Source organism: Lactuca sativa, chromosome 9, assembly GCF_002870075.4.
Source record: "Lactuca sativa cultivar Salinas chromosome 9, Lsat_Salinas_v11, whole genome shotgun sequence".
Classification (NCBI taxonomy): Eukaryota; Viridiplantae; Streptophyta; class Magnoliopsida; order Asterales; family Asteraceae; genus Lactuca; species Lactuca sativa.
The window spans coordinates 11,671,567-11,693,551 of NC_056631.2; the positions used below are offsets into that span (position 1 = coordinate 11,671,567).

Genomic DNA, 21,985 nt, shown 5'->3' on the forward strand with positions numbered 1-21,985 from the left:
ATGACCATAAACAACAAGCAGGCCAGAGCAATCAAAACAACCTTTTTCAACATCTTCAGACTTTCAATCTCAATGATTAGTTCTTGGATCCTAGCTTCAACAACTTGACCATTCCTATTCCTAACCAAAAGGTCGTCGATCCTAAGTTTCATATTCCGTAATGTATCCTTGTAGTGTTTTGGCAATGTTGGTTCAAGCCATTAGAAGAAGTTGCAACGATCGTTGGATATCTACAAAAGAAAGCCACACACCAGAAAAAGGGTTTTAATTTTCATAATTTAGGGTATTCTCATTGTAAATGGGGTTTTTTGTCGATCAAAGTAGGGGGTTTGTAGTAGAAAAATCAAAACTTTAGGGTTAAAAGTTATCGATTGTAATGAAGGATACCTTACCATTGATTTTGCGCAATTGTAGAAGCGACGAGCTGGGTTGTTAGGCTTCCAGGCTTCTGTGAGCTTCAATACAGGTTGATCGCGACACAAGCAGGGAGGATTCACTTCAACATGGTAAATGACGACGTTGTTATAAGATTCGGAGGAGGAAGACATAGTCGAAAGGGTTGGTGTTCGTCGTAGGGTAAGGAAATAGTGATAGTGGATCTATTGAACCCTTATGAAGCTTATCTAGTAAGTTGACTAGACACCCAACTGGATTTCATAGACCATGTCACATTTGACTTTCATTGACCAACCGGGTAACCGGTAATAAACTGAAGAAAAACCTTATTTTAGTAAGTAATTTGTCACTTTAGTAGGGTCAGAAGTATGAAAATTAGTTGAAGAACATTTTAAAACCACATGGAAAACATTATTGTGCTTCTATGTCAATAACCCTTATATTTTTATGCTTAATCAATTGTGAATATTCGTAACTTTTTATATGTTTCATATGAACTTAGATTAGTGTAACGCTTGTGTTTCCGGGCTTGCCATTTTTTTAGCAATGTAATAGTCTAGGTTAACCTTTGTAACCCATTTTGAAATAATAAGATTGTATTATTTGAGTATTACGTGTTTTGTGCTTAATTGCTTAATTATGTAGTTTGATTAATTAAGAATAAAAATAAGTGTCAAAATTTAAGTGTAAAATAAACTTGATATCTTTGGTAAATGTTGTAGTAGTTGAAACGAGGTTTCCAAATATATATAGAACGCCCAAATCTGACTTCGTATGAGAAAGTTATGATTTATCGAAGTTTCGGCTTAGCGGTGTGCAGCCCGAAATACTCGATTTGAGATCGAGCGGTTTTGAGTCGAAGCAATCTAAACGAGGATCGAAGGTCTCGTTGTTGGTCTCGAAGCGATGAAAAGTTAGGCAAGAACGGACGTCAAACGAAGAAGTTATGAATTTATAACGAAGTTTTTCTATCCCGGCCTATTAAAAATAAATAATAAAAATAAAGTTAAAATTAGCTGACGGAGTCTAAACGAAAGTTGTAGAGCGTAGTCTCACCTTCGCGTGGATATAAAGAACGTCGAAAATGGAGTTCGTATGAAGAAGATATGAATTTCCGAAGTTTATTAAATAATTTGTATTTAATTTTAATTGGAAAATCCGGCATTATCCGAAGGGGAGTCAGCGATCCGATCCGAAGTACCCCCCGCGTACACCGAAGATGTTGACACTCGCAGCAAGTGGCTTCGGATGACGAACGCAGTGACGAATTCGGACCAGTACGCCCCGCGTACTCCGAGGCTCCAGCCTCCTATAAATAGGATGCGAGGGCAGCCGAGTTCTTTTGCTATTTTCTCTCTTCTCTCTCCCGTTTTGCATCGATTTGCGTGCCAGAAATACCCCGAAGCCCCAGTAATATTCTCGAGCCCCGAGGCAAGTCCCGAGATCCCGAAGATCCCGAGAAGTGCGGTTCCCGAGCCGAAGCTCTGCCCGCGAGAAGTTCGATTTTTGTGAAGATCTTCCAGATCTGCTGAGATTTACTACTTCTGCAAGTCGTAGTGTTGTCTGATCATCTTCTGATCAAGTGAGTGTATACTACCTTACATAAACACGATAATAATACAAGTATGGTTTGAGTGTATTAAGTATATTGTTGTTTATATGTGTGAATGTGTATTCACTTTCTTCTATCTCATAGATATGATTTATTCTCTATGAAATACGTGTTATGTGTGTGTGCCTCATCTGTTATGTGGAATATGTATTAATTAAAGCATGCTATACAAGTTTTCAAAACTATGTATAAAAATGTATATTTTATCTACTAATATGTTGGGTAAAACATGGGTAGATAGTTGGTGTGTAATAAAACAGATGAGAGGCCTCGTTGTTGTTTGATTTAGTCATCTAGTGGAGTTTAGATGACAACCACAGACTTTTCTAGATAGTCTTGTGGAAACATTAGCAGGTTCGCCACCTGTAGGTGTTAATGAACTTGGGTGTTCATTCGTTGTACTCCATCCCCCTCATGGTTGCCTTATTTGACTTATATTGCTGAGGAACCCTCGAAGCATGTGTTGTCGCCCCGATGAAATATTCTTAGACTAGGTCCCTTATGTTAGTTGTTTTAGGGACATAAAGTGAGAATAACGGGAATGGGTAATTGGGTTATTGTTGGTTGGTGGAAATTAAATATAATTATTTATTGTGGGTTGAAAACCCTATATGCTCACCAGGCTCCCAAGCCTGACCCACTCAGTTTTAATTTGTATTACAGGAAGTGGCGCGAGGGCATAAGATGGATGAACCATCAAGTTGTTTTGTTTACAAGTCTGTATATGTATATATTTGTTGAATGACTTGTAATGTTATCGTTTATGCTTATTGGTCTGTATCGGAACATGACACCCCGAGTTTTGATTATATAATGAAAAATACATTTCTTTTATGAAATGCTTTGGTAAACATTGTTTTATCATGTTTTGTTTTTGGGAACAAATTCCGCAACTCTTTCAAATCAAAAGGATTTACTCTGAAATTATTTTAAAAGCATAAATGAAAATCGGTCTTTTCTGGCCGAGATTTTGGAGATGTCACAGTTGGTATCAGAGCATTAGTTTAAGTGAACTAGGAATTTGTAGGATTTCTAGACTTAAACTTAGAATGCTAAGTGAAGTTTTGAGACGTGTGTCTGTTATATTTTAGACACGAGCACTGGTTTATTTTAGGAAAGTTTCCTAAAATGCTTTATGTGCTAAATGTTATATGTTGCCATATATGATATTATTTGTTCGGATCTATGGTCTGTTGCCGACCGGATCTAGAAACCTTATGTGTGTAGGATTCTAAGCGTACGTCTATGATATTAGAACTAGCATGTAAACGTTTCGGAGTGATAAGGATGATTTGAATATCTATCGTGATTGAGGATCTAATTTCACCTTATCCGGTGTGTAGATCAAAATGGTGAGAACAAGAAGTGGAGTTGGAAATGTTGACGAAAACAGGAATCAACCACCAGTGATTGAACAAGTACCTGTCGTAGCAGCAGCACCTGAGCCAATAACCATGGCTGGTGTGCAAATGATGATTCAGACGATGTTGGATCGTCAGATGGATGAAACTAGACGGTTGCTTCAACAGAATCGTGAAGAACTGTCAATTCGTGTGGAGGAGCCTGAATTAAATGAAGGGCACTCGGAAGGTGGAAACTTCAGTGGGTCTGTTGGTCAAGCCAACCCACCGATAGTTAGGCAAAATAACCGTGATGGAAGGAATGATGGAATGGGATGCAAGTACAAGGACTTTCTAACTTGCAAACCATCGACCTTCAATGGAAAGGAGGATCCGATTGGAGTTATGGATTGGATCTACGAAATGGAGTTAGCCTTCATGACATGTGGCTGCAGAGGCAAGTTGCAGACTATCTATGCAGTGCGTCAGTTTCGAGGTGGACCCGTTCGTTGGTGGAACACTCTAGGGAAGACGTTAAGCCCTAATGAGCCACTGCAATTGACATGGGCAGAGTTCTTGGTGCAGTTCAAGCGCAAGTTCTGCTCGGCCCAAAATCTGTTGGAACTAGAGAACAAGTTTCTGACATTGACGAAAGGTAGCATGTCAGTTGATGAATACACCAATAACTTCACCGATAAGATGGAGTTTGCCTTGCGTATCATCCCAGACGAGTTGACAAAGGTGGACCGGTATGCGAAGGGACTCCCATGGGAGTACGAGGTGTCAGTACGTCAGACACATACTCTAGAGGCAGCTATCTGGGCTGCCAAGTCTGTTGAGAACATGATTAAGGGGAGAACCACCGACAAGGTTGAGGTTGGTGAGAAAAGAAAGTTTGAGGGAACATCTGGTTCCGGTAAGAAAGGCAAATTTTCGAAATCTGATTCGAAAAAGTTTGGAGGAAAGGGAGGCGAAGCGAAGTGGTGTGATAAGTGTAAGAAGAAGCACTTTGGGAAATGTAGCGAGGATGTAACCTGCTACAAGTGTGGAAAGGTTGGACATTTTGCCAATGAGTGTCCGAACAACAAAAGGATGTGTTTTGGTTGTAATGAAGAGGGGCATATTTTGAAAGACTGTCCGAAGAAGAAGGAGGCAGCTAGGCCCAACATTCCGCCAAAGCCGAAGGCGAGAGCCTTCCAGATGACACTCGAGGCCGCGAAAGATGAAGCTGATGTCGCTTCAGGTACCTTTCTTGTAAACGAATTACCTGCTCAAATTTTGTTTGATTCTGGAGCTAACTACTCCGTTATTTCGCATGAGTTTGGTAGAAAACTAGCTTTGCCTGTTGATAGACTAAATGATGCTTTATTAGTCGAAGTTGCTAGTGGCAAGTTTGTACCTGTTATCCATCGTATGAAAAACATATTAATTGATCTGAATGGGAATAAGTTCCACGAGGAACTATTTCCTATCGAACTTAATGGTTTCGACATCGTGTTAGGAATGGATTGGCTTAGCGCCAACGATGCTGAGATTTTGTGCAAGAAGAAGATAGTTAAAGTAAACCCGCCTGGGGAAGATTCGTTTATGGTGTATGGGGACAAACGGCGAGTAAATTCTGGAATCATTTCCCTAATGAAAGCCAGAAAGTGTTTGACCAAGGGATGTACATCATATTTAGCATTCGTGATTGATGCTAAGAAGGAAAAGAAGATGATGCAGAGTATTCCAGTGGTGTGTGATTATCCGGAAGTATTTCCCGAAGATCTTCCTGGATTACCACCTGATAGACAAGTGGAGTTCAGAATTGACTTGTTACCAGGAACCACGCCAATAGCAAAAGCACCTTACCGATTAGCACCGACGGAGATGAAGGAGCTGATGATGCAACTTCAGGAGTTATTGGACAAAGGTTTCATTAGACCTAGTTCATCACCCTGGGGAGCTCCGGTGTTATTTGTGAAGAAGAAAGATGGAAGTATGAGAATGTGCATCGATTACATAGAGCTGAACAAGGCAACAATAAAGAATAGATATCCGTTGCCGAGGATTGATGACCTGTTTGATCAATTGCAAGGTTCGAGCTATTTCTCGAAGATCGATCTTAGGTCAGGATATCATCAGCTAAAAGTAAGAGAGCAAGATATAGAGAAGACTGCATTCAGAACGCGATATGGACACTACGAGTTCTTGGTTATGTCGTTTGGACTAACCAATGCTCCGGCAGCATTTATGGATTTAATGAATAGTGTTTGTAATCCGTTCCTTGATAAATCCGTAATAGTGTTCATAGACGACATTCTGATTTACTCGAAAAGCCAGGAGGAGCATGACAAACACTTGCGAGAAGTGTTAAAAGTTTTGAAGCAGGAGAAGCTGTATGCAAAGTTCTCTAAGTGTGATTTTTGGATTCGTGAAGTCCAATTCTTGGGTCACGTGGTCAACCAAGAAGGGATAATGGTTGATCCAGCAAAGATTGAAGCTGTAATGAAGTGGGAACAACCGAAAAGTCCCACGGAGATTCGAAGCTTTTTAGGATTAGCCGGATATTACCGAAGGTTTATCCAAGGCTTTTCTTCGATTGCTACTCCATTAACAGCTTTGACCCACAAAGGAGCTACTTATGCTTGGAGTGATAAGCATAAAGAAGCATTCGAGAAGCTAAAGAAAAAGTTATGCGAGGCACCGATACTTTCTTTACCCGATGGAGTTGAAGACTTCGCTGTTTATAGCGATGCGTCTGGGGTTGGATTGGGTTGTGTTTTGTCCCAAAGAGAAAAGGTGATAGCATATGCGTCTCGACAGCTGAAGGAGCATGAAAAGAATTACCCGACTCATGATTTGGAGTTGGCAGCGGTAGTTTTCGCTCTGAAAATATGGAGGCATTACCTCTATGGCACGAAGTGCAAACTTTTCACTGATCATAAGAGTCTCCAATATCTCTTTAATCAGAAAGAATTGAATATGAGGCAACGACGCTGGCTAGAGTTACTCAAGGACTACGACTGCGAGATACTTTACCACCCCGGTAAAGCTAATGTTGTTGCTGATGCTCTCAGTCGGAAAGTCAATCTTGAAAGGAAAAGGCCAAGAGCGTTGAGAATTGAAGTTGTCTCGACTATTTTGGAAAGTATAAAGAAAGCTCAAAGCGAAGCTTCTGAAAAGAATGACCGAAAGGAGGAACGTTTGGCCAAAACGTTGGTGTTCGGTGTAAACAGTCATGGACTGAAGGTGTTCCAAGATCGGATTTGGATACCTAAGACAGGAGGAGTCAGAGATCTTCTGATGGAAGAAGCTCACAAGACCATGTACTCGATTCATCCTGGTAGCACTAAAATGTATAGGGACCTAAAACCCTACTACTAGTGGCCGACGATGAAGCTTGATGTTGCAAGGTATGTGGCTGAGTGTGTGACTTGTGCGAGAGTAAAGACACAACATCAGAAACCGTACGGGAGTTTAGAACCATTGCCTGTGCCTATGGGTAAGTGGGAAGACATTGCTATGGATTTTGTCACTAAACTGCCCAGAACAAAGAATGGTCACGACATGATTTGGGTGGTCGTTGATCGATTCACTAAGAGTGCGCATTTCATAGCAGCCAAGGAGAAATGGTCTATGGAGAAGCTTGCGAATTCTTACATGAAGGAAATTGTGAGGCTTCACGGTGTTCCGTTAACGATTGTATCGGATCGTGATAGTCGTTTCACCTCGAGGTTTTGGAAAAGTCTACAAGAGGAATTGGGTACCAAGTTGTGTTTAAGTACGGCTTACCATCCGCAGACTGATGGTCAGAGTGAAAAAACAATACAAACACTTGAAGATATGCTAAGAGCATGTACCTTGGAATTCCTAGGTAATTGGGATGAACATTTACCATTGGTAGAATTTTCCTATAATAATAGTTTTCACTCGAGCATTAAGATGACACCTTATCAAGCTTTGTATGGACAGAAGTGTCGTACGCCATCTTGTTGGCTTGAGGCTGGGGAAAAGCAGTTTATGGGACCAAAGATGGTTCATCAAACTGCTGAAAAGTTGAAAAGAATTCGGGAAAGAATGTTAGCAGCTCAAGATCGTCAAAAGAGCTATGCTGACAAGAAGCGAAGACCGATGACTTTTGAAATTGGAGATTCGGTTTTGCTTAAAGTCTCGCCATGGAAGGGACTTATAAGATTTGGTAAAAGGGGAAAGTTGAGTCCAAGGTTTATTGGACCGTTTAAAGTTCTTCAGAGGATTGGGAACCAAGCTTACAAGCTCGAACTACCAGAAGAACTGAATGGAATCCACAACACTTTTCATGTGTGTTATTTGAGGAAGTCCACGGGAGAAGTTCCCGACATAATTCCAATTTCTGAATTGAGAATTGATGAGAACAAAAGGTTGATTGAAGAACCAGAGGCGATTGTTGACCGAAAGACTAAGAAGTTGCGACGCAAAATGGTTGGGTTAGTGCTTGTCCGATGGAAACACACGAATGGGCCGAATCTCACCTGGGAGACGGAGAGTGACATGTTGAGTCGCTATCCGCATTTGTTTGTTGATGTGTGATTCCGGGGACGGAATCATTCTAAGGTGGAGAGAATTGTAACACCTGTGTTTCCGGGCTTGCCATTTTTTTTAGCAATGTAATAGTCTAGGTTAACCTTTGTAACCCATTTTGAAATAATAAGATTGTATTATTTGAGTATTACGTGTTTTGTGCTTAATTGCTTAATTATGTAGTTTGATTAATTAAGAATAAAAATAAGTGTCAAAATTTAAGTGTAAAATAAACTTGATATCTTTGGTAAATGTTGTAGTAGTTGAAACGAGGTTTCCAAATATATATAGAACACCCAAATCTGACTTCGTATGAGAAAGTTATGATTTATCGAAGTTTCGGCTTAGCGGTGTGCAGCCCGAAATACTCGATTTGAGATCGAGCGGTTTTGAGTCGAAGCAATCTAAACGAGGATCGAAGGTCTCGTTGTTGGTCTCGAAGCGATGAAAAGTTAGGCGAGAACGGACGTCAAACGAAGAAGTTATGAATTTATAACGAAGTTTTTCTGTCCCGGCCTATTAAAAATAAATAATAAAAATAAAGTTAAAATTAGCCGACGGAGTCTAAACGAAAGTTGTAGAGCGTAGTCTCACCTTCGCGTGGATATAAAGAACGTCAAAAACGGAGTTCGTATGAAGAAGATATGAATTTCCGAAGTTTATTAAATAATTTGTATTTAATTTTAATTGTAAAATCCGGCATTATCCGAAGGGGAGTCAACGATCCGATCCGAAGTACGCCCCGCGTACACCGAAGATGTCGACACTCGCAGCAAGTGGCTTCGGATGATGAACGCATCGACGAATTCGGACCAGTATGCCCCGCGTACTGGCGTACGCCCCGCGTACTGGCGTACGCCCCGCGTACTCCGAGGCTCCAGCCTCCTATAAATATGATGCGAGGGCAGCCGAGTTCTTTTGCTATTTTCTCTCTTCTCTCTCCCGTTTTGCATCGATTTGCATGCCAGAAATACCCTGAAGCCCCGGTAATATTCTCGAGCCCCGAGGCAAGTCCCGAGATCCCGAAGATCCCGAGCCGAAGCTCTGCCCGCGAGAAGTTCGATTTTTGTGAAGATCTTCCAGATCTGCTGAGATTTACTACTTCTGCAAGTCGTAGTGCTGTCTGATCATCTTCTGATCAAGTGAGTGTATACTACCTTTCATAAACACGATAATAATACAAGTATGGTTTGAGTGTATTAAGTATATTATTGTTTATATGTGTGAATGTGTATTCACTTTCTTCTATCTCATAGATATGATTTATTCTCTATGAAATACGTGTTATGTGTGTGTGTGCCTCATCTGTTATGTGGAATATGTATTAATTAAAGCATGCTATACAAGTTTTCAAAACTATGTATAAAAATGTATATTTTATCTACTAATATGTTGGGTAGAACATGGGTAGATAGTTGGTGTGTAATAAAACAGATGAGAGGCCTCGTTGTTGTTTGATTTAGTCATATAAAAATGTATATTTTATCTACTGTATATGTATATATTTGTTGAATGACTTGTAATGTTATCGTTTATGCTTATTGGTCTGTATCGGAACATGACACCCCGAGTTTTGATTATATAATGAAAAATACATTTCTTTTATGAAATGCTTTGGTAAACATTGTTTTATCATGTTTTGTTTTTGGGAACAAATTCCGCAACTCTTTCAAATCAAAAGGATTTACTCTGAAATTATTTTAAAAGCATAAATGAAAATCGGTCTTTTCTGGCCGAGATTTTAGGGATGTCACAATTAGGTTCATTTTTTTTCCTGCATTTTTTCTCTGTGTTTGTTGCATGTTAGCTTAGGTTTGGTTCATTTATTTTCCTGTTTTGTTTCTCTATCTTGGCTACATGTTAGGTTTCAGAATTTACTTATTTGGATAAGTATAGTTAGAGTTATATAGCCCTAGACATGAATACTTGAAAATGTTTGAGACTTTATCATTTTTTCTTTCTAGTCCGCTGCAGAATTTTTACTCAACTTTGAATACCCATAATTCTCTCATAGAAAGTTGGATTAGATGGACTCTTCTTCCTACATCTTTTTCTTTTGTCTTGGTTATATGTTAGGCTCATGATTCAACTTGTTTGAATAAATATAGCTCTAGTTATATAACCTTAAACATGGGTATTTGAAAATCAAAATTTTCCAAACAATCATTTTATTTTTTTTACAAGACTTGGGTATAACTTTTTTTTTTTAACATTCATAATTTGCTCATAGAAACTCAGATTATACTAATTTTATAAACTCAGATTATACTAATTTTTCTTTTTGTGTTATATTCTCTGCTTTGGATACATGTTAGGCTAAAAAAATCAATTGATTTGGATAAGTTTAGCCTAAGTTACAAAGCCTATAATATGGTACTTGAAAAACCTAAAATTTTCAAACTTTGTCATTTTTTTTACAAAACATGCATATAATTTTTTCTCAACTTTGAATACTCATAATTCTATCATATAAACTAAGATTTTGTTGATCCCTTTTGCTATGTGTTCTTTGTTGTCCTTCATCTCAGCGCCTTACTTGTTGCATAAAAAAAATCCGTACAAAAATATGAGTTGTAAAGTACATTTAGCGGTACCTATTCGTTCGGTAGTCGGCTCCTGCAAAATTCATTTTTTGGTTTTGGTATTGTCGGTACTAAAATTCTCTTTCCTGTTTTGGATATGAAATTGCAAAAATTGTCCCTCTGGTTGGGAAAATTATGTAATTTTGGTCCAAAAAAGTTTGGTGATGCATCGGTGGTCCAATTTCGGATAACTTGTGTGGTTTTTGTCCCTATTGTTGGCATTTTTGTGTGGTTTTGGTCCACACCCTACCTAAAATGACGAATATGCCCTTCATTACTTATTTTTTTAATTTTTTTTAATTATTTTCTTACTCTTTTAATTAAAAGAAAAACTAAAAAAATATCACACCCACCCCACCCACCCTACTTCCTACTAACCCACATACACTCTTTCTCTCTTCCCCATCTTCGATAAGCATCTCTCTCTCTCTCTCTCTCTCTCTCTCTCTCTCTCTCTCTTCATTGTTGTCGGAGGCCACTACTTTCCGGGCCACCGCCGCTTACTGAACACCACCACTTGCTGGACTACCGCCATTAGAAGACCACCACCACCACCACCTATCGGATCTGTCATACAAGCCTCAAAAAATCCCACCCTCTTTCTCTCTGCTCCATCTTCGATCACCATCTATGAGACGGGAGAAGGTGGTGGCTCAACAACTGGAGAACCAATCTACGAGACCACTGCAACCGATCTAATTGTTGCCATGGTGTCAATTTCTCTGACCTCCACTTTTAGAGGATTTGAGATAGAAACGACAGCGAGAGGATGATGACGATCAGTTGTACAATCGAAGATAGGAGCAACACTTTTTAGAAGTCCACACCTTCAACATCGTGGGTAAGGGTGAGGCTGTGAGCTATTCAGGTTCAGTAGCATCCATGGATTTGCTTTAGAACTTATTGAACCCAAAACAATCGGTCGGGTATGTGATCTTCAACCCAATGTAATTTGACCCAACGATACCCAATCGACTCCCTTGTAACTCGAATTGTTAAAGTAGAGAACGGTGAAGTTATAACATTGCACAATTAAAGCTCATAAAACCCAAAATTGATTACAAATAAAATTGATTAAAAGATCATCGGGGCTCAATCCACATCCATTGCCTCTAACAAATCCTTATTGAGGTTGATTCTTCGACACCCAAAGGAGATGAAGGTGAAGAGCACGCAACTGGTCAACGAAATCATCGATACCCAAAACTTGCCTTTAGAACTGAACCGGACACCCACAATCCATCATCTTCAGCAGAAAATCACCGAAGGGCAACGACCTGTACTAACAAACATCGCTTCGATATCTCGTGATTTCCAGCTGTGAGCAATCTTAAGAAGTTGAATTTGAAGGGTTGTTAATCGGATCTGTTCTTTGGTAGCGATAATGCAACAAAAACGAGTATAACAAAAACCGGGAGATCGTCGGCGGTGGAAGGCTTCTGCAGACGACGTCGATGATGTTCGAGGGTCTTTGTATGAAGGCTGTAGACGGAGGAAGGGAAAAAAATATGGTGGGTGGGACTTTTCTCATTTTTAAGTAATTAAAAATATTTGATGAAATATAAAAATAACAAAAATAAATATAAGGGCATGATAGTCTTTTTAAGTTGATAGGGACCAAAAACACTAAAAGTATCCAAAATTGGACCATTGGTACACCGCCAATTTTTTTTGGACCAAAACCCGTATTTTTGACAAATCGAATGAACCATTTTTGCAATTTTGTCGTTTTTACATGATAATATTTCAAAAAAAAAGTAAATATTTTGATACAAAGAGAATTCATCTTGTAGCTCCGCATTTGATATTCATTTTACCGAATATCAAATGTTCTGTAAAAAAAAATGTTCCAGTATATTTTATATGACATGTATTCTGTAAAATGAATACTTAGCGTAGATTCGCATTCGATATTTTCGTAAAATAACATGTATTCTGTAAAATGAATACTTAGCGTAGATTCGCATTCGATATTTTCGTAAAATACTAAAATGACAGAATCCATCTTGTCGCTCTTAAAACTGTTCGTTAAATATTAAAATAAGATTTTAGGAATGATTTTCAAGAACAGCTTGTACTGGGAAATAAACTCGATAACCGTAGGCGACAATATGATAATCTATTCAATACCATAAAAAAAAACTCTTTATTATTACTTTCTTACATCGATGGATGGAATTTAAGTCCTTAAAAACTATAAACCACCTTACATCTCTCCTTATTCCATATATATCGAAACCCTAAAGAAACATACAACCGGCCGCACTCTTCTACACCAAGAGCTTAAGCAGCAATAGACCTCCCAGTAGACCTCGACGTCGGGCTGAACATCACCGTCTCCTTCCTGTTAAACTTCAAGCTCCATGCTTGTTCCGGCGTCATCTGGTATGCGCTTGCAATCACATTCACCGGCATAGCCCTTAGAGCAGAAGTATGACCCGCCAAGGTGTTGATCATGGCGTTGTCATTGGTCCTGAAAGCTATCCATTGGCACCCTTGTTCGCCTGCCTTTTGCACCACCGCAAAGTTCTGTGGCACCACCACTAGCTGCCCTTCCTGGATCTGGTCGTCGAACACTGTTTGTCCCTCGTGGTTCACTATCTGCATCCCCATGTCTCCCTTTGTCACGTAGATTATGCTGTGTGCATTCATCAACCAGTGTGGCGACACTATAGCATTCTACACCCATATATCACGAATAAGATCATTAATGATAAGATATATGATTTTTGGTGAATATATAAGCAGTTGCTACTAACCCTGCGAAGAACTCCCCTTTCGGCACTGAGTTGAAGCATTTGGAGGATGGGGAGTTTGAAACTGTTGAGATTGTTGCACCATCCAGCTTGTGGGTTATAGAAATCTGCACGTGAAGGATCGTCGATGTTGTGTGTCATCTTCGCTGAGCAAATGGTCTCTTCGAAACCATTTGCGGCACCTCCACGGCCTCTTTGTTCTTGTTGTTCACTCTTCATTGGTGGCCTGATAACTTGAAGTCCTCTTTCCACCTTCACAATGTGACCCCTGGTGTCATCTGGACTTTGAAGTTTCTCAGCTGTCTCTTGGTCGACATTGAATACCTCTGCAAGCATTTCAAGATCGAACCCACGGAAAATGTTGCCGGAACCCTCCTCCTGTGACTGTCCTTTCTGACTCCTCCCCCATGATTTTCCTCCTCCTCCTTGTTGTTGTTGTTGTCCTTGTTGTGGGTTTCCAGCAAGGAAGAATCTCTGCATGAACCATGTTTAATATATGGGTGTAGGGGTCTAAAAAAATGGAAGAGTTTTAAGGTTTTTTAAGATATACGTACTCTGTGGAACTGGTCAAGCTGGTTTGCTGAGTTAGTGGAGTCGAGCAAAGCAACAGCAATAACTTCCTCTTGTCCGTCGTTGTACATCCAGTGAGCAGCTCCGGCGGGGAAAACCACCACATCACCTTGCTGGAAATGGCGGATCTTCTGGTGGCGATCTTGGAACGATCCACTTCCCTCCTGAAGTTGTTGCGACGACTGGAATGTCTCCGGACACCCAGGTAACATAGTTCCTTGATAACCCCTCCCTAGAACAAAAAAAAACAAATTAAACCCCCATAAGTACAAATAAAAAAGTTAGAAATTTAATTAAACCGAGTTAGTTACCTTGTAGAATGTAGACCATGAGGGGAGTGTTTACGTAAGAAGGTAAAAGAAGTCCTTGTGGTTGGATATGGTGGCGGATGACCTCCACTCCGGCACACAGGAACTGCTGGTTGCTGGAATCAAAGAAGTCAGTCCACCCAGCTTCAGCTTGAACTCGTTCATTGGGTTGAAGAGCATTGATTCTTTGAATCTGGCACTGGTTTTGCTGCTGCTGCTGCTGGAAAGGGCGTAAAGCAAGACAGCCATGGAAGACTAAAAGGAAGCTTAGAGAAAGAGAGAGGATTGAAATGTTAGCCATGGTAGTGTAGTAGACTGTGGATGGTGGTGGAGTGGTAGGATGGAAATGGAATTTAAAGAAGAGGAGAGTGGATGAGAGATGGACACATATGGAGGTGGTCGTAGAAAGATTTAGCCAAGTTGCGGCATGCATGATGACTTGGAAGGTCTCATTGCTTGACACACAATTAAGAAGAGGTGTTGTAGATGCTGGTTTTGGTAACAATAACAGAGAAACTAGCGGCTAGATGTCTTTATTTGCAGTTTTGCACCAAAGCTTCGGCTTCTCATTTTCTAAACGTACTCGAGTTTAATCACACCTACGTATATATGGTTATAATTTTTTAGTGAACCAAGTTAAAGACAACTTAATATATTTATTTTTTTCGCTTGCGTTGAGATATGGAATGAATTTGGATAAAGTGACAAGATTTGTGATTTTTTTTCTTTATAAATTTGTATTAGAGCTTGGAATTTTTTTTTATCAATATATGCGATCATATTTTGATTTATATCTACTTTTTTTTTTTAATATCAATTTAAGAAGAGAAAAGATTGGTTAACCAATTGATGGATTTTAAAAATTGATTTTTTTTTCTTCTTTTCTTGGGGAAAATGACACATATGACATACAAACATTATAGAGTTGACCGATTGAGTCTCTAAATTATTTTTATGGCTTTATGAGGGAATGAAGTCGTTTTTGTTGGGCCGATTACGTCATTTTGGCCAAAGTGAAGGGGCATCCAGCTACCTTTTTGCCACATTGACATTTGTTGACCAATTTCACTTTTTTCTTTGTTGACCAAACTTGCCACATCACCAATTGTGGTCTGATTGTTATCACAGTTAAATCACTTTAAGTTGAGAGGAAAACCCATAAGGCTAGTGTGGTGTCAACAAGATCCGCTTACGAGAAAAACTGGAGTGTCTGAAGGAAAAGTAAAAGACGAGTAAACAATGTATAGTGTAAAATGGTTTTTCTTATTGGGGGTTAAATCACACAAAAAGCTTTTTATTCATTTTATTTAAGGAACTCGACGAGTTGGAGGCCCCAACTCGTCGTGTCGAACCTAGTCATCCCGTGTGGTTTTTGACTCCTACTCGACGAGTCGGAGGACCCCGACTCGACAAATAGAGGCTATGCATGGAAACCCTAAATTTTCGGGTTTGCACCCTATTTAAAGGACCTTAAGTCCTTTTCTCCAGCCCCCTTACCACCTTTTGACGGCTAGAAGAAACCCTAATCAGTCCAACTTTGTTCTTGAGTGTTTGAGAGGCTAAAGTGTGTTTTTGGTGCTTTTGATTGAAAAAGCTTGGAGTTTTAGAAGCTTGGAAGTAGAAGAAGAGGGTAGATCCAGTATCTACATTGTCTTGGCTTGCATTTAAAGGTAAAAAGCCCCAACCTTGGTCTTCCATTTATTAGATCCCTCCTTAAGTGAGAATATGGGCATTTTGGTGCAAAAATGGAGTTACTTTCGGATTTGAGCTTGTCACAAGGGCATAGTTTCAGATCTGGACTCCTCTAGGCCCCTATGGACATAAACCCTCAAGCTTTATGAGGCTTTGGCTCTCCTTCATCTCCAAAACCTTTTTCTAAGGCTATTTATGAGTGTTTTAGCTTCATGGAGCTTTGCATGCATGTAAAGTTAGCAACTTTACGTGATAATCACACCCTAGAAGCCTAGATCTACAACTTGGAGCTTTGGTTTCATGAAAAAACATCTTTATGAGAAATGGACTGAAGGGACTCGACGAGTTGCATGGTCAACTCGACGAGTCTGATGAAGATTGGTTGTTGATAGTTTCTGCATGGACTCGGCGAGTCAGTGAGATGACACGACGAGTCAGTTAGGATTTTTCCCGACTTTTGGACACGCATGGACTTGACGAGTTGTCTGGAAACTCGGCGAGTCAAGTAGGGTTTTCATGATTTCTCGAGTTTTGGAAGGACTCGATGAGTTAATGAGCTGCACTCGATGAGTTGGGTCAACATGGACTGTTGACCTTAACCGTTGACTTTGACTTTGACCAAGGGTTAACCAATTTGACTTATGGGGGTATTTTAGTAAATTGGGAATTTATGGAAGTGGTTTTATGGTGAATATAGGTGGTGGAGTCCGTGGTTGTGATTCGAGAGTTTGACCTTATCACTATAGTTCGACATTTGTAAGGTGAGTTATCCTCACTATACTAAGGGGTCTAAGGCACCAAGGTCGGCCCATTGGATTGATATCCTAGTAGTTATTGATATGTTGAGTATGAGTTAGATATGCATGTTAGTTCGGTATGCTAACCTGGTAGATCTGTAGGACTACCTGTGATACTATGTGATTTTTGTACGAACATTATCTGTTACACGTCGACATGTTATATGGGTAGGGTTGAGGTTTCATTACTCCGTGCGGTGACCAACAAACCCTAGAGTATGCCAAATGTGTGCCGAGGGCCAGGGAGGGCATGTCAGACTCATACTGAGGACTCCTAAGCATTCCAGATGCTAGTTGAGGGCCAGGAGAGCATACCAGACTCGCACTGAGGGCTAATCGTTTCGTTACAGTCCTAGGACTGAGGGAGCAAGCCATATATGAGCTGTGGGCCTGTAAGGCAAGCCAGACTCATATTGCGGGCTCAGGGGTAATCTAGTCTATAAAGTTGTGGACCCATTACATGTTGTTATTATGTGTGCTATTTGTTATGTATCAGTATTTTAGGGGAACTCACTAAGCTCAGGCTTATAGTTTCAGTTTTTGTTTCAGGTACTTCGGATGATCATGGGAAGGCGAATGCGTGATCGTACAGCTCCTTACATTTTATGATTTTGATTTCTGGGATACTCTGACATACTATTTTGAAAACACTTTGTAATAATTAATGATTTTTATGGCTTGATTTCTAGGATACCCTGACATACTATTTTGAAAACAAGGGCAACATCTAATTTTGTCACATTAAATAATTAGAAGAAGAGAGTTTAATCGGTATCATATACAACAACGTGCTCATAGTGAAAGTGGCATATGTAGACGTCGCCATTAACATATCCTAGGAAGAATATAATAAGATCGGCAGAAGTTTAGGGCTTAGGAAGGAATGAGGGAGGAAAGACTAGGATGATACCATATAAACTAAGATTGAATCAACCACACATTAATTATGTGTGTGAGAGTTGTATTTATATAAATAATACAAACAAATCTCATATGACAAAGGAGTAACAAATACAAGATAAATACCACATAAACATTTGAATATAATTAAGACTACTTATCTAATAGTTGCCAATTCAAGATCGTTTGATGATGATGAAGATCGTGAAAAATTGTTTCTCTTTGTCGGAGATGGTGGAGGCTTTAATTTACCAGTTTAATTGTGGGAAGAAGAAGGTACCGTGATTTCTTTGACTTTTGCTTCCTAATATTGATCCCCTGCATCGCAACCTATCATAAAGACATGTTTTGTCTATGTGTCAATAAACCGGGGAGCACAGGTGAATGTACTAAAAGGATAGGTTATCCACTATTTTGTTCCCTAATAAAGCCACAAAAATAACTTAGGAACTCAACAGGTTAACCCTAAAAAGTCCGTAGGACATTTGTGTCATTTTCCCTTTCTTTTTTTTGCAATTGATTAAAACATGAATACATAAATTATAAGAAATTGATGACTTAATATATTTTGATACATCCCTTATCTTAATAAAAGAATCATTTTTTGTCCACGTGTCATATTTTCAGCTCATTTTTTTAACTAGTCAAATTACTATTCTACAATTTTCTTCATTAATTTGTAAATCATTAATCATTAAGACTAATGGGTATCGGCAACACCCATCGGGGCGTTTTTGTGCGTCGACCCCCTTTACCGTTATTGTGCATTATACACCTGCACGTTACTTCCCGTTACCACCACCACTGTCATTTAACGTTGTTTTCTTCTTTTTCTCTAAAAACATTGGTGTGGGCGTTGCCCACACCTACTAGCCTAACATTTAAATGCCGTTAAATGAGGAACAATTTTTTTTGGTAAGTATATACAGTAAGCACCATTTTCCTCCCCAATCTCACCACCTCATCTTTTTTTTCCATGTTTTCCCCATCTCTGTTCATTACCTTATCCTTTTTGCATTACCTAATTCCCCTTTTGTTACGATTTCATATCCTTTGTATGTTGGGTAGTTTTTTAATAGTTCATAGAACAACACCTGATTAAATTGATTTGAGGCGTTTTTTGTATTGTGATATAGATTGAGGTCTAGTTTGTAGGAAGCTTGAGGTAGTTTTGTGTTGTCGAGAACACATGTGGAAGTTAGCCATGCTACGACATGATGACCAATTTGTGGTTTCACTAAGAACAACACGACACATTTCGATTTTATGGTTTAAATCCAAGGTGACAATCCCATCTTCATCTGAGTAATCCCCTACATCTTCCTCTTGCTTCATTTAATTCTTGTCATTTGCTGATTTCGATTTTATGTTTTCTTTAAAAAAGCCATTAGGTACAGAGAAGTTAAAGTTGTTGGATAGATTTTGACAACTGTTAACTGATCAAGAGGGCATCAATTTCGCTTCACCAAACCAAAGGTCTATGTATATGTTGAATATTGATTTTATTTTCCCTTTTGTTTGTTGTTATACTGAATTCGTCTTCACATTCTATCATCATGTTCTTACTCTTAAACCCCCATATCCTGATTTTTATCTTTCGGTTTATTTCCTCTCTAATTTGATTGAATTAGATTGGTTTTATATGTTGTCAACATGTAAATGTTATGAGATGTTGATAGATGTTATTTGAGATTGCCTAGCAGTCGTTTGATGTTGCCTAGCAAGTGTTTGATGAAATGTCTAAGAAATGATCACTAGGGCATGGATGATAGATCTTGCTTATGATATGATTTTCTTTGTTTTGTTCGGGATCTTTTATCTATACACAATGTTCTAATGAAGTGCTTTGTAAATGTATCTTTTACTTGAGGATCTTATGATTGTTGTGTTTTCTTCCTTTTCATATTTTTTTAAAGGGGTTTATTTGCATAAAGAAAGAGAAGATGAAGATTTTGAAGATGATGGAACTTCATCTACTTAAAAACGGAAGAGGTAAAAGGAATCTAGTGAGGAATATAAGTAATATGTATTATTTTGAATTTTAATCCTATTTAGTAATTTTTTTTGATGTCTTATATGTCTATGACTTTTATTTTATTAGGGTAAAGTAGTGAAATAGAATGTAATTAAGGTAAAGTAGTGAGTGAAATGGAAAGTGAATAGGAGGAATTTGGGTTGAAACATAAACAAAGCAAGATGTATTAATAATGTTTTCCATTCTGGTATTTTGTAACTAATACATTATTTGAATATTTATTATTTTTATTATTATTTTCAATTTTTATTTCTTTTAGTGTTAACATGTTGGTTGAGTTATATACACGCGCTTGGGAGGCTATAGAAATTTCATTAAAAAAATGGAACTTCTGGTATAGATATTATTTTCCCATTTCATTTATGACCCATACTGGTAATCAAAATGCAAATTTTTACACTCTACTTAAATTTATATTCTATTCTATAAATTATAATTTTATTAAATACATTTACGTATATAACGTATATCTGATATTCAAATAAAAGTATATATTAATTTTAAATAATCGATAAAAAAATCTAAACAAAATTTTTATCTTATTATTTGAGTAAATAACACGAATGGTCCCTATGGTTTGGGGTACTTTGCACGCTTGGTCCCTAACTTATTTTTTTTAACTTGAAAAGTCCCTACTTTTTGTTTTTGTTACTTGTTTGATTCTTACTTTTTGTTTTTGTTGCGCACTTGGTTACTGCCTTACCTAAAAAGACAATTATTTAAATAGGAAAAATGGTGGGGTAAGTAAGGTAAAATGATAGGGTGAGGTTGGGGTGTGTTTATTTAAATAAATTAAAAAATCAAGGCCAAAACTGTTTTTTTTAGGTAAAACACAAACCAAGCGTGTAATAAAAACAAACAGTAGGGACCTTCCGAGTTAAAAAAAATAAGTTCAGGACCAAACACATAAATTACCTTAAACCATAGGGACCATTCGTGTAATTTATTCTTATTATTTTAATAAAATTATATAAATATTTTAGCCATGATTTTCATGGGTTGTAACCTAATAAGTTCTACAAATAAATACTTTTTTACTAGTCTTGTATATATTCAATTATTCATGATAAGACGGGAACATTTTTGGAATAAGGTTTAAGATTTTTCTCGTTTCGCAATCCCACTTATCCATTGAGCCAAGTTGAAAATGGGTGAACTTTGTGTTTATCAAAAATCAAAATGAAGCCATTATATATATATATATATATATATATATATATATATATATATATATATATATATATATATATATATATATATATATATATATATATATATATATATATATATATATATATATATATATATATATATATATATACTAGTGAAGTTAGAAGGGCCGTGATAATTACGGCCCGCGGAAGTCGATTATGGTTTTCTTTTAGTAATGTTATGCAATTATATTAGGAAAGTGAAAAGTACAATGCTAAGATAGTCACCCTCATATTTCATCTATTGTAATCAATGATAAAGAATTAAAGTATAATTTGTGAAAAATTAGCATGTCGTTTCAAGGGTTTGTTGAACAAACCTCTACAATGTGAAAAAGGAAAGTAGAATGCTAAAACTAATAAAGCATCTGGGGTTAATTTTGGTAATTCCCTAAATGAATTGTTTTAGTTCATTTCCATAACAAACATGAAGAGTGGCAACAACTAACACCAATAGCAAGAGAGTGTCATCTTTTTAAAGTAGGACTAGCCGTTTTCTTTTCTTTGTGGCCAATTTACCAATATATTTTGCAAGGCTTGCAAGAACTGGAAGTGGATTTGATTAGTTTCTTGATGCACATGTGATTGAATCTGATTTCTAAACATAAACTATTAAAAATGGATATCAATTATGACTTGTACAATTTAAGTAATTGACTACAAAGTGAGCTCATGTTGAGCACAAACAAGGGTATAACACTAATTTATTTAAAAAAGCTCACATGTAAAGCATATGCAATAAACCAAGAAAGATCGAATATTTCATCCTTTGGTCCAATCATGTAAACTCATTCCTTTATTTTATGCTACTGAACCTGAACTATTAAGGCCCAAAGCAGTCGAAGTTTAGAACATTCTAGAGCAACAAGCTTAATTGGTAAGTTGAAGATACAAATACATACATTCGTATTATATAGCAATGATATGTCAGACATAAAGATGACTTTATATCTTTCCTTCAAGCGTATTATTTTGAAACAAAAAAGTTGTTTTCACTGAAAATAGGACGTTAGACGGTACTGAAAATGGCATTTTACTAAATGCAAGATGCAAAGCCATTTAACTATCTTAGGAAATCATGTAATTATAATAGGCTGAATTCAAGATATAAGTTTATTTTCACTAAATACAAGACACGAAGCTTGTAATTATAGTTGACTAAATGTTGTAAAATAGCAATAAACTTTTCCCCCCTCATTAAGGCGTTGAATTTTGAAAAAAAAAACTACTATAACTTATCAAGA

The 21,985-nt window shown here is 37.8% G+C and overlaps 1 protein-coding gene across 1 annotated transcript; it reads right to left on the reverse strand.

Annotated features, from left to right (window-relative positions):
- Positions 1–12,599: 12,599 nt before the first annotated feature.
- LOC111881177 (11S globulin seed storage protein Jug r 4) lies at positions 12,600–14,437 on the reverse strand. Its single transcript, XM_023877571.1, has 4 exons — positions 14,110–14,437; positions 13,783–14,030; positions 13,232–13,702; positions 12,600–13,151 (listed from the first exon to the last, which is right to left on the reverse strand). Exons 1-4 carry the CDS (start codon positions 14,405–14,407, stop codon positions 12,756–12,758), a joined length of 1,413 nt encoding a protein of 470 aa, XP_023733339.1. The 5' UTR covers positions 14,408–14,437; the 3' UTR covers positions 12,600–12,755.
- Positions 14,438–21,985: the final 7,548 nt, after the last annotated feature.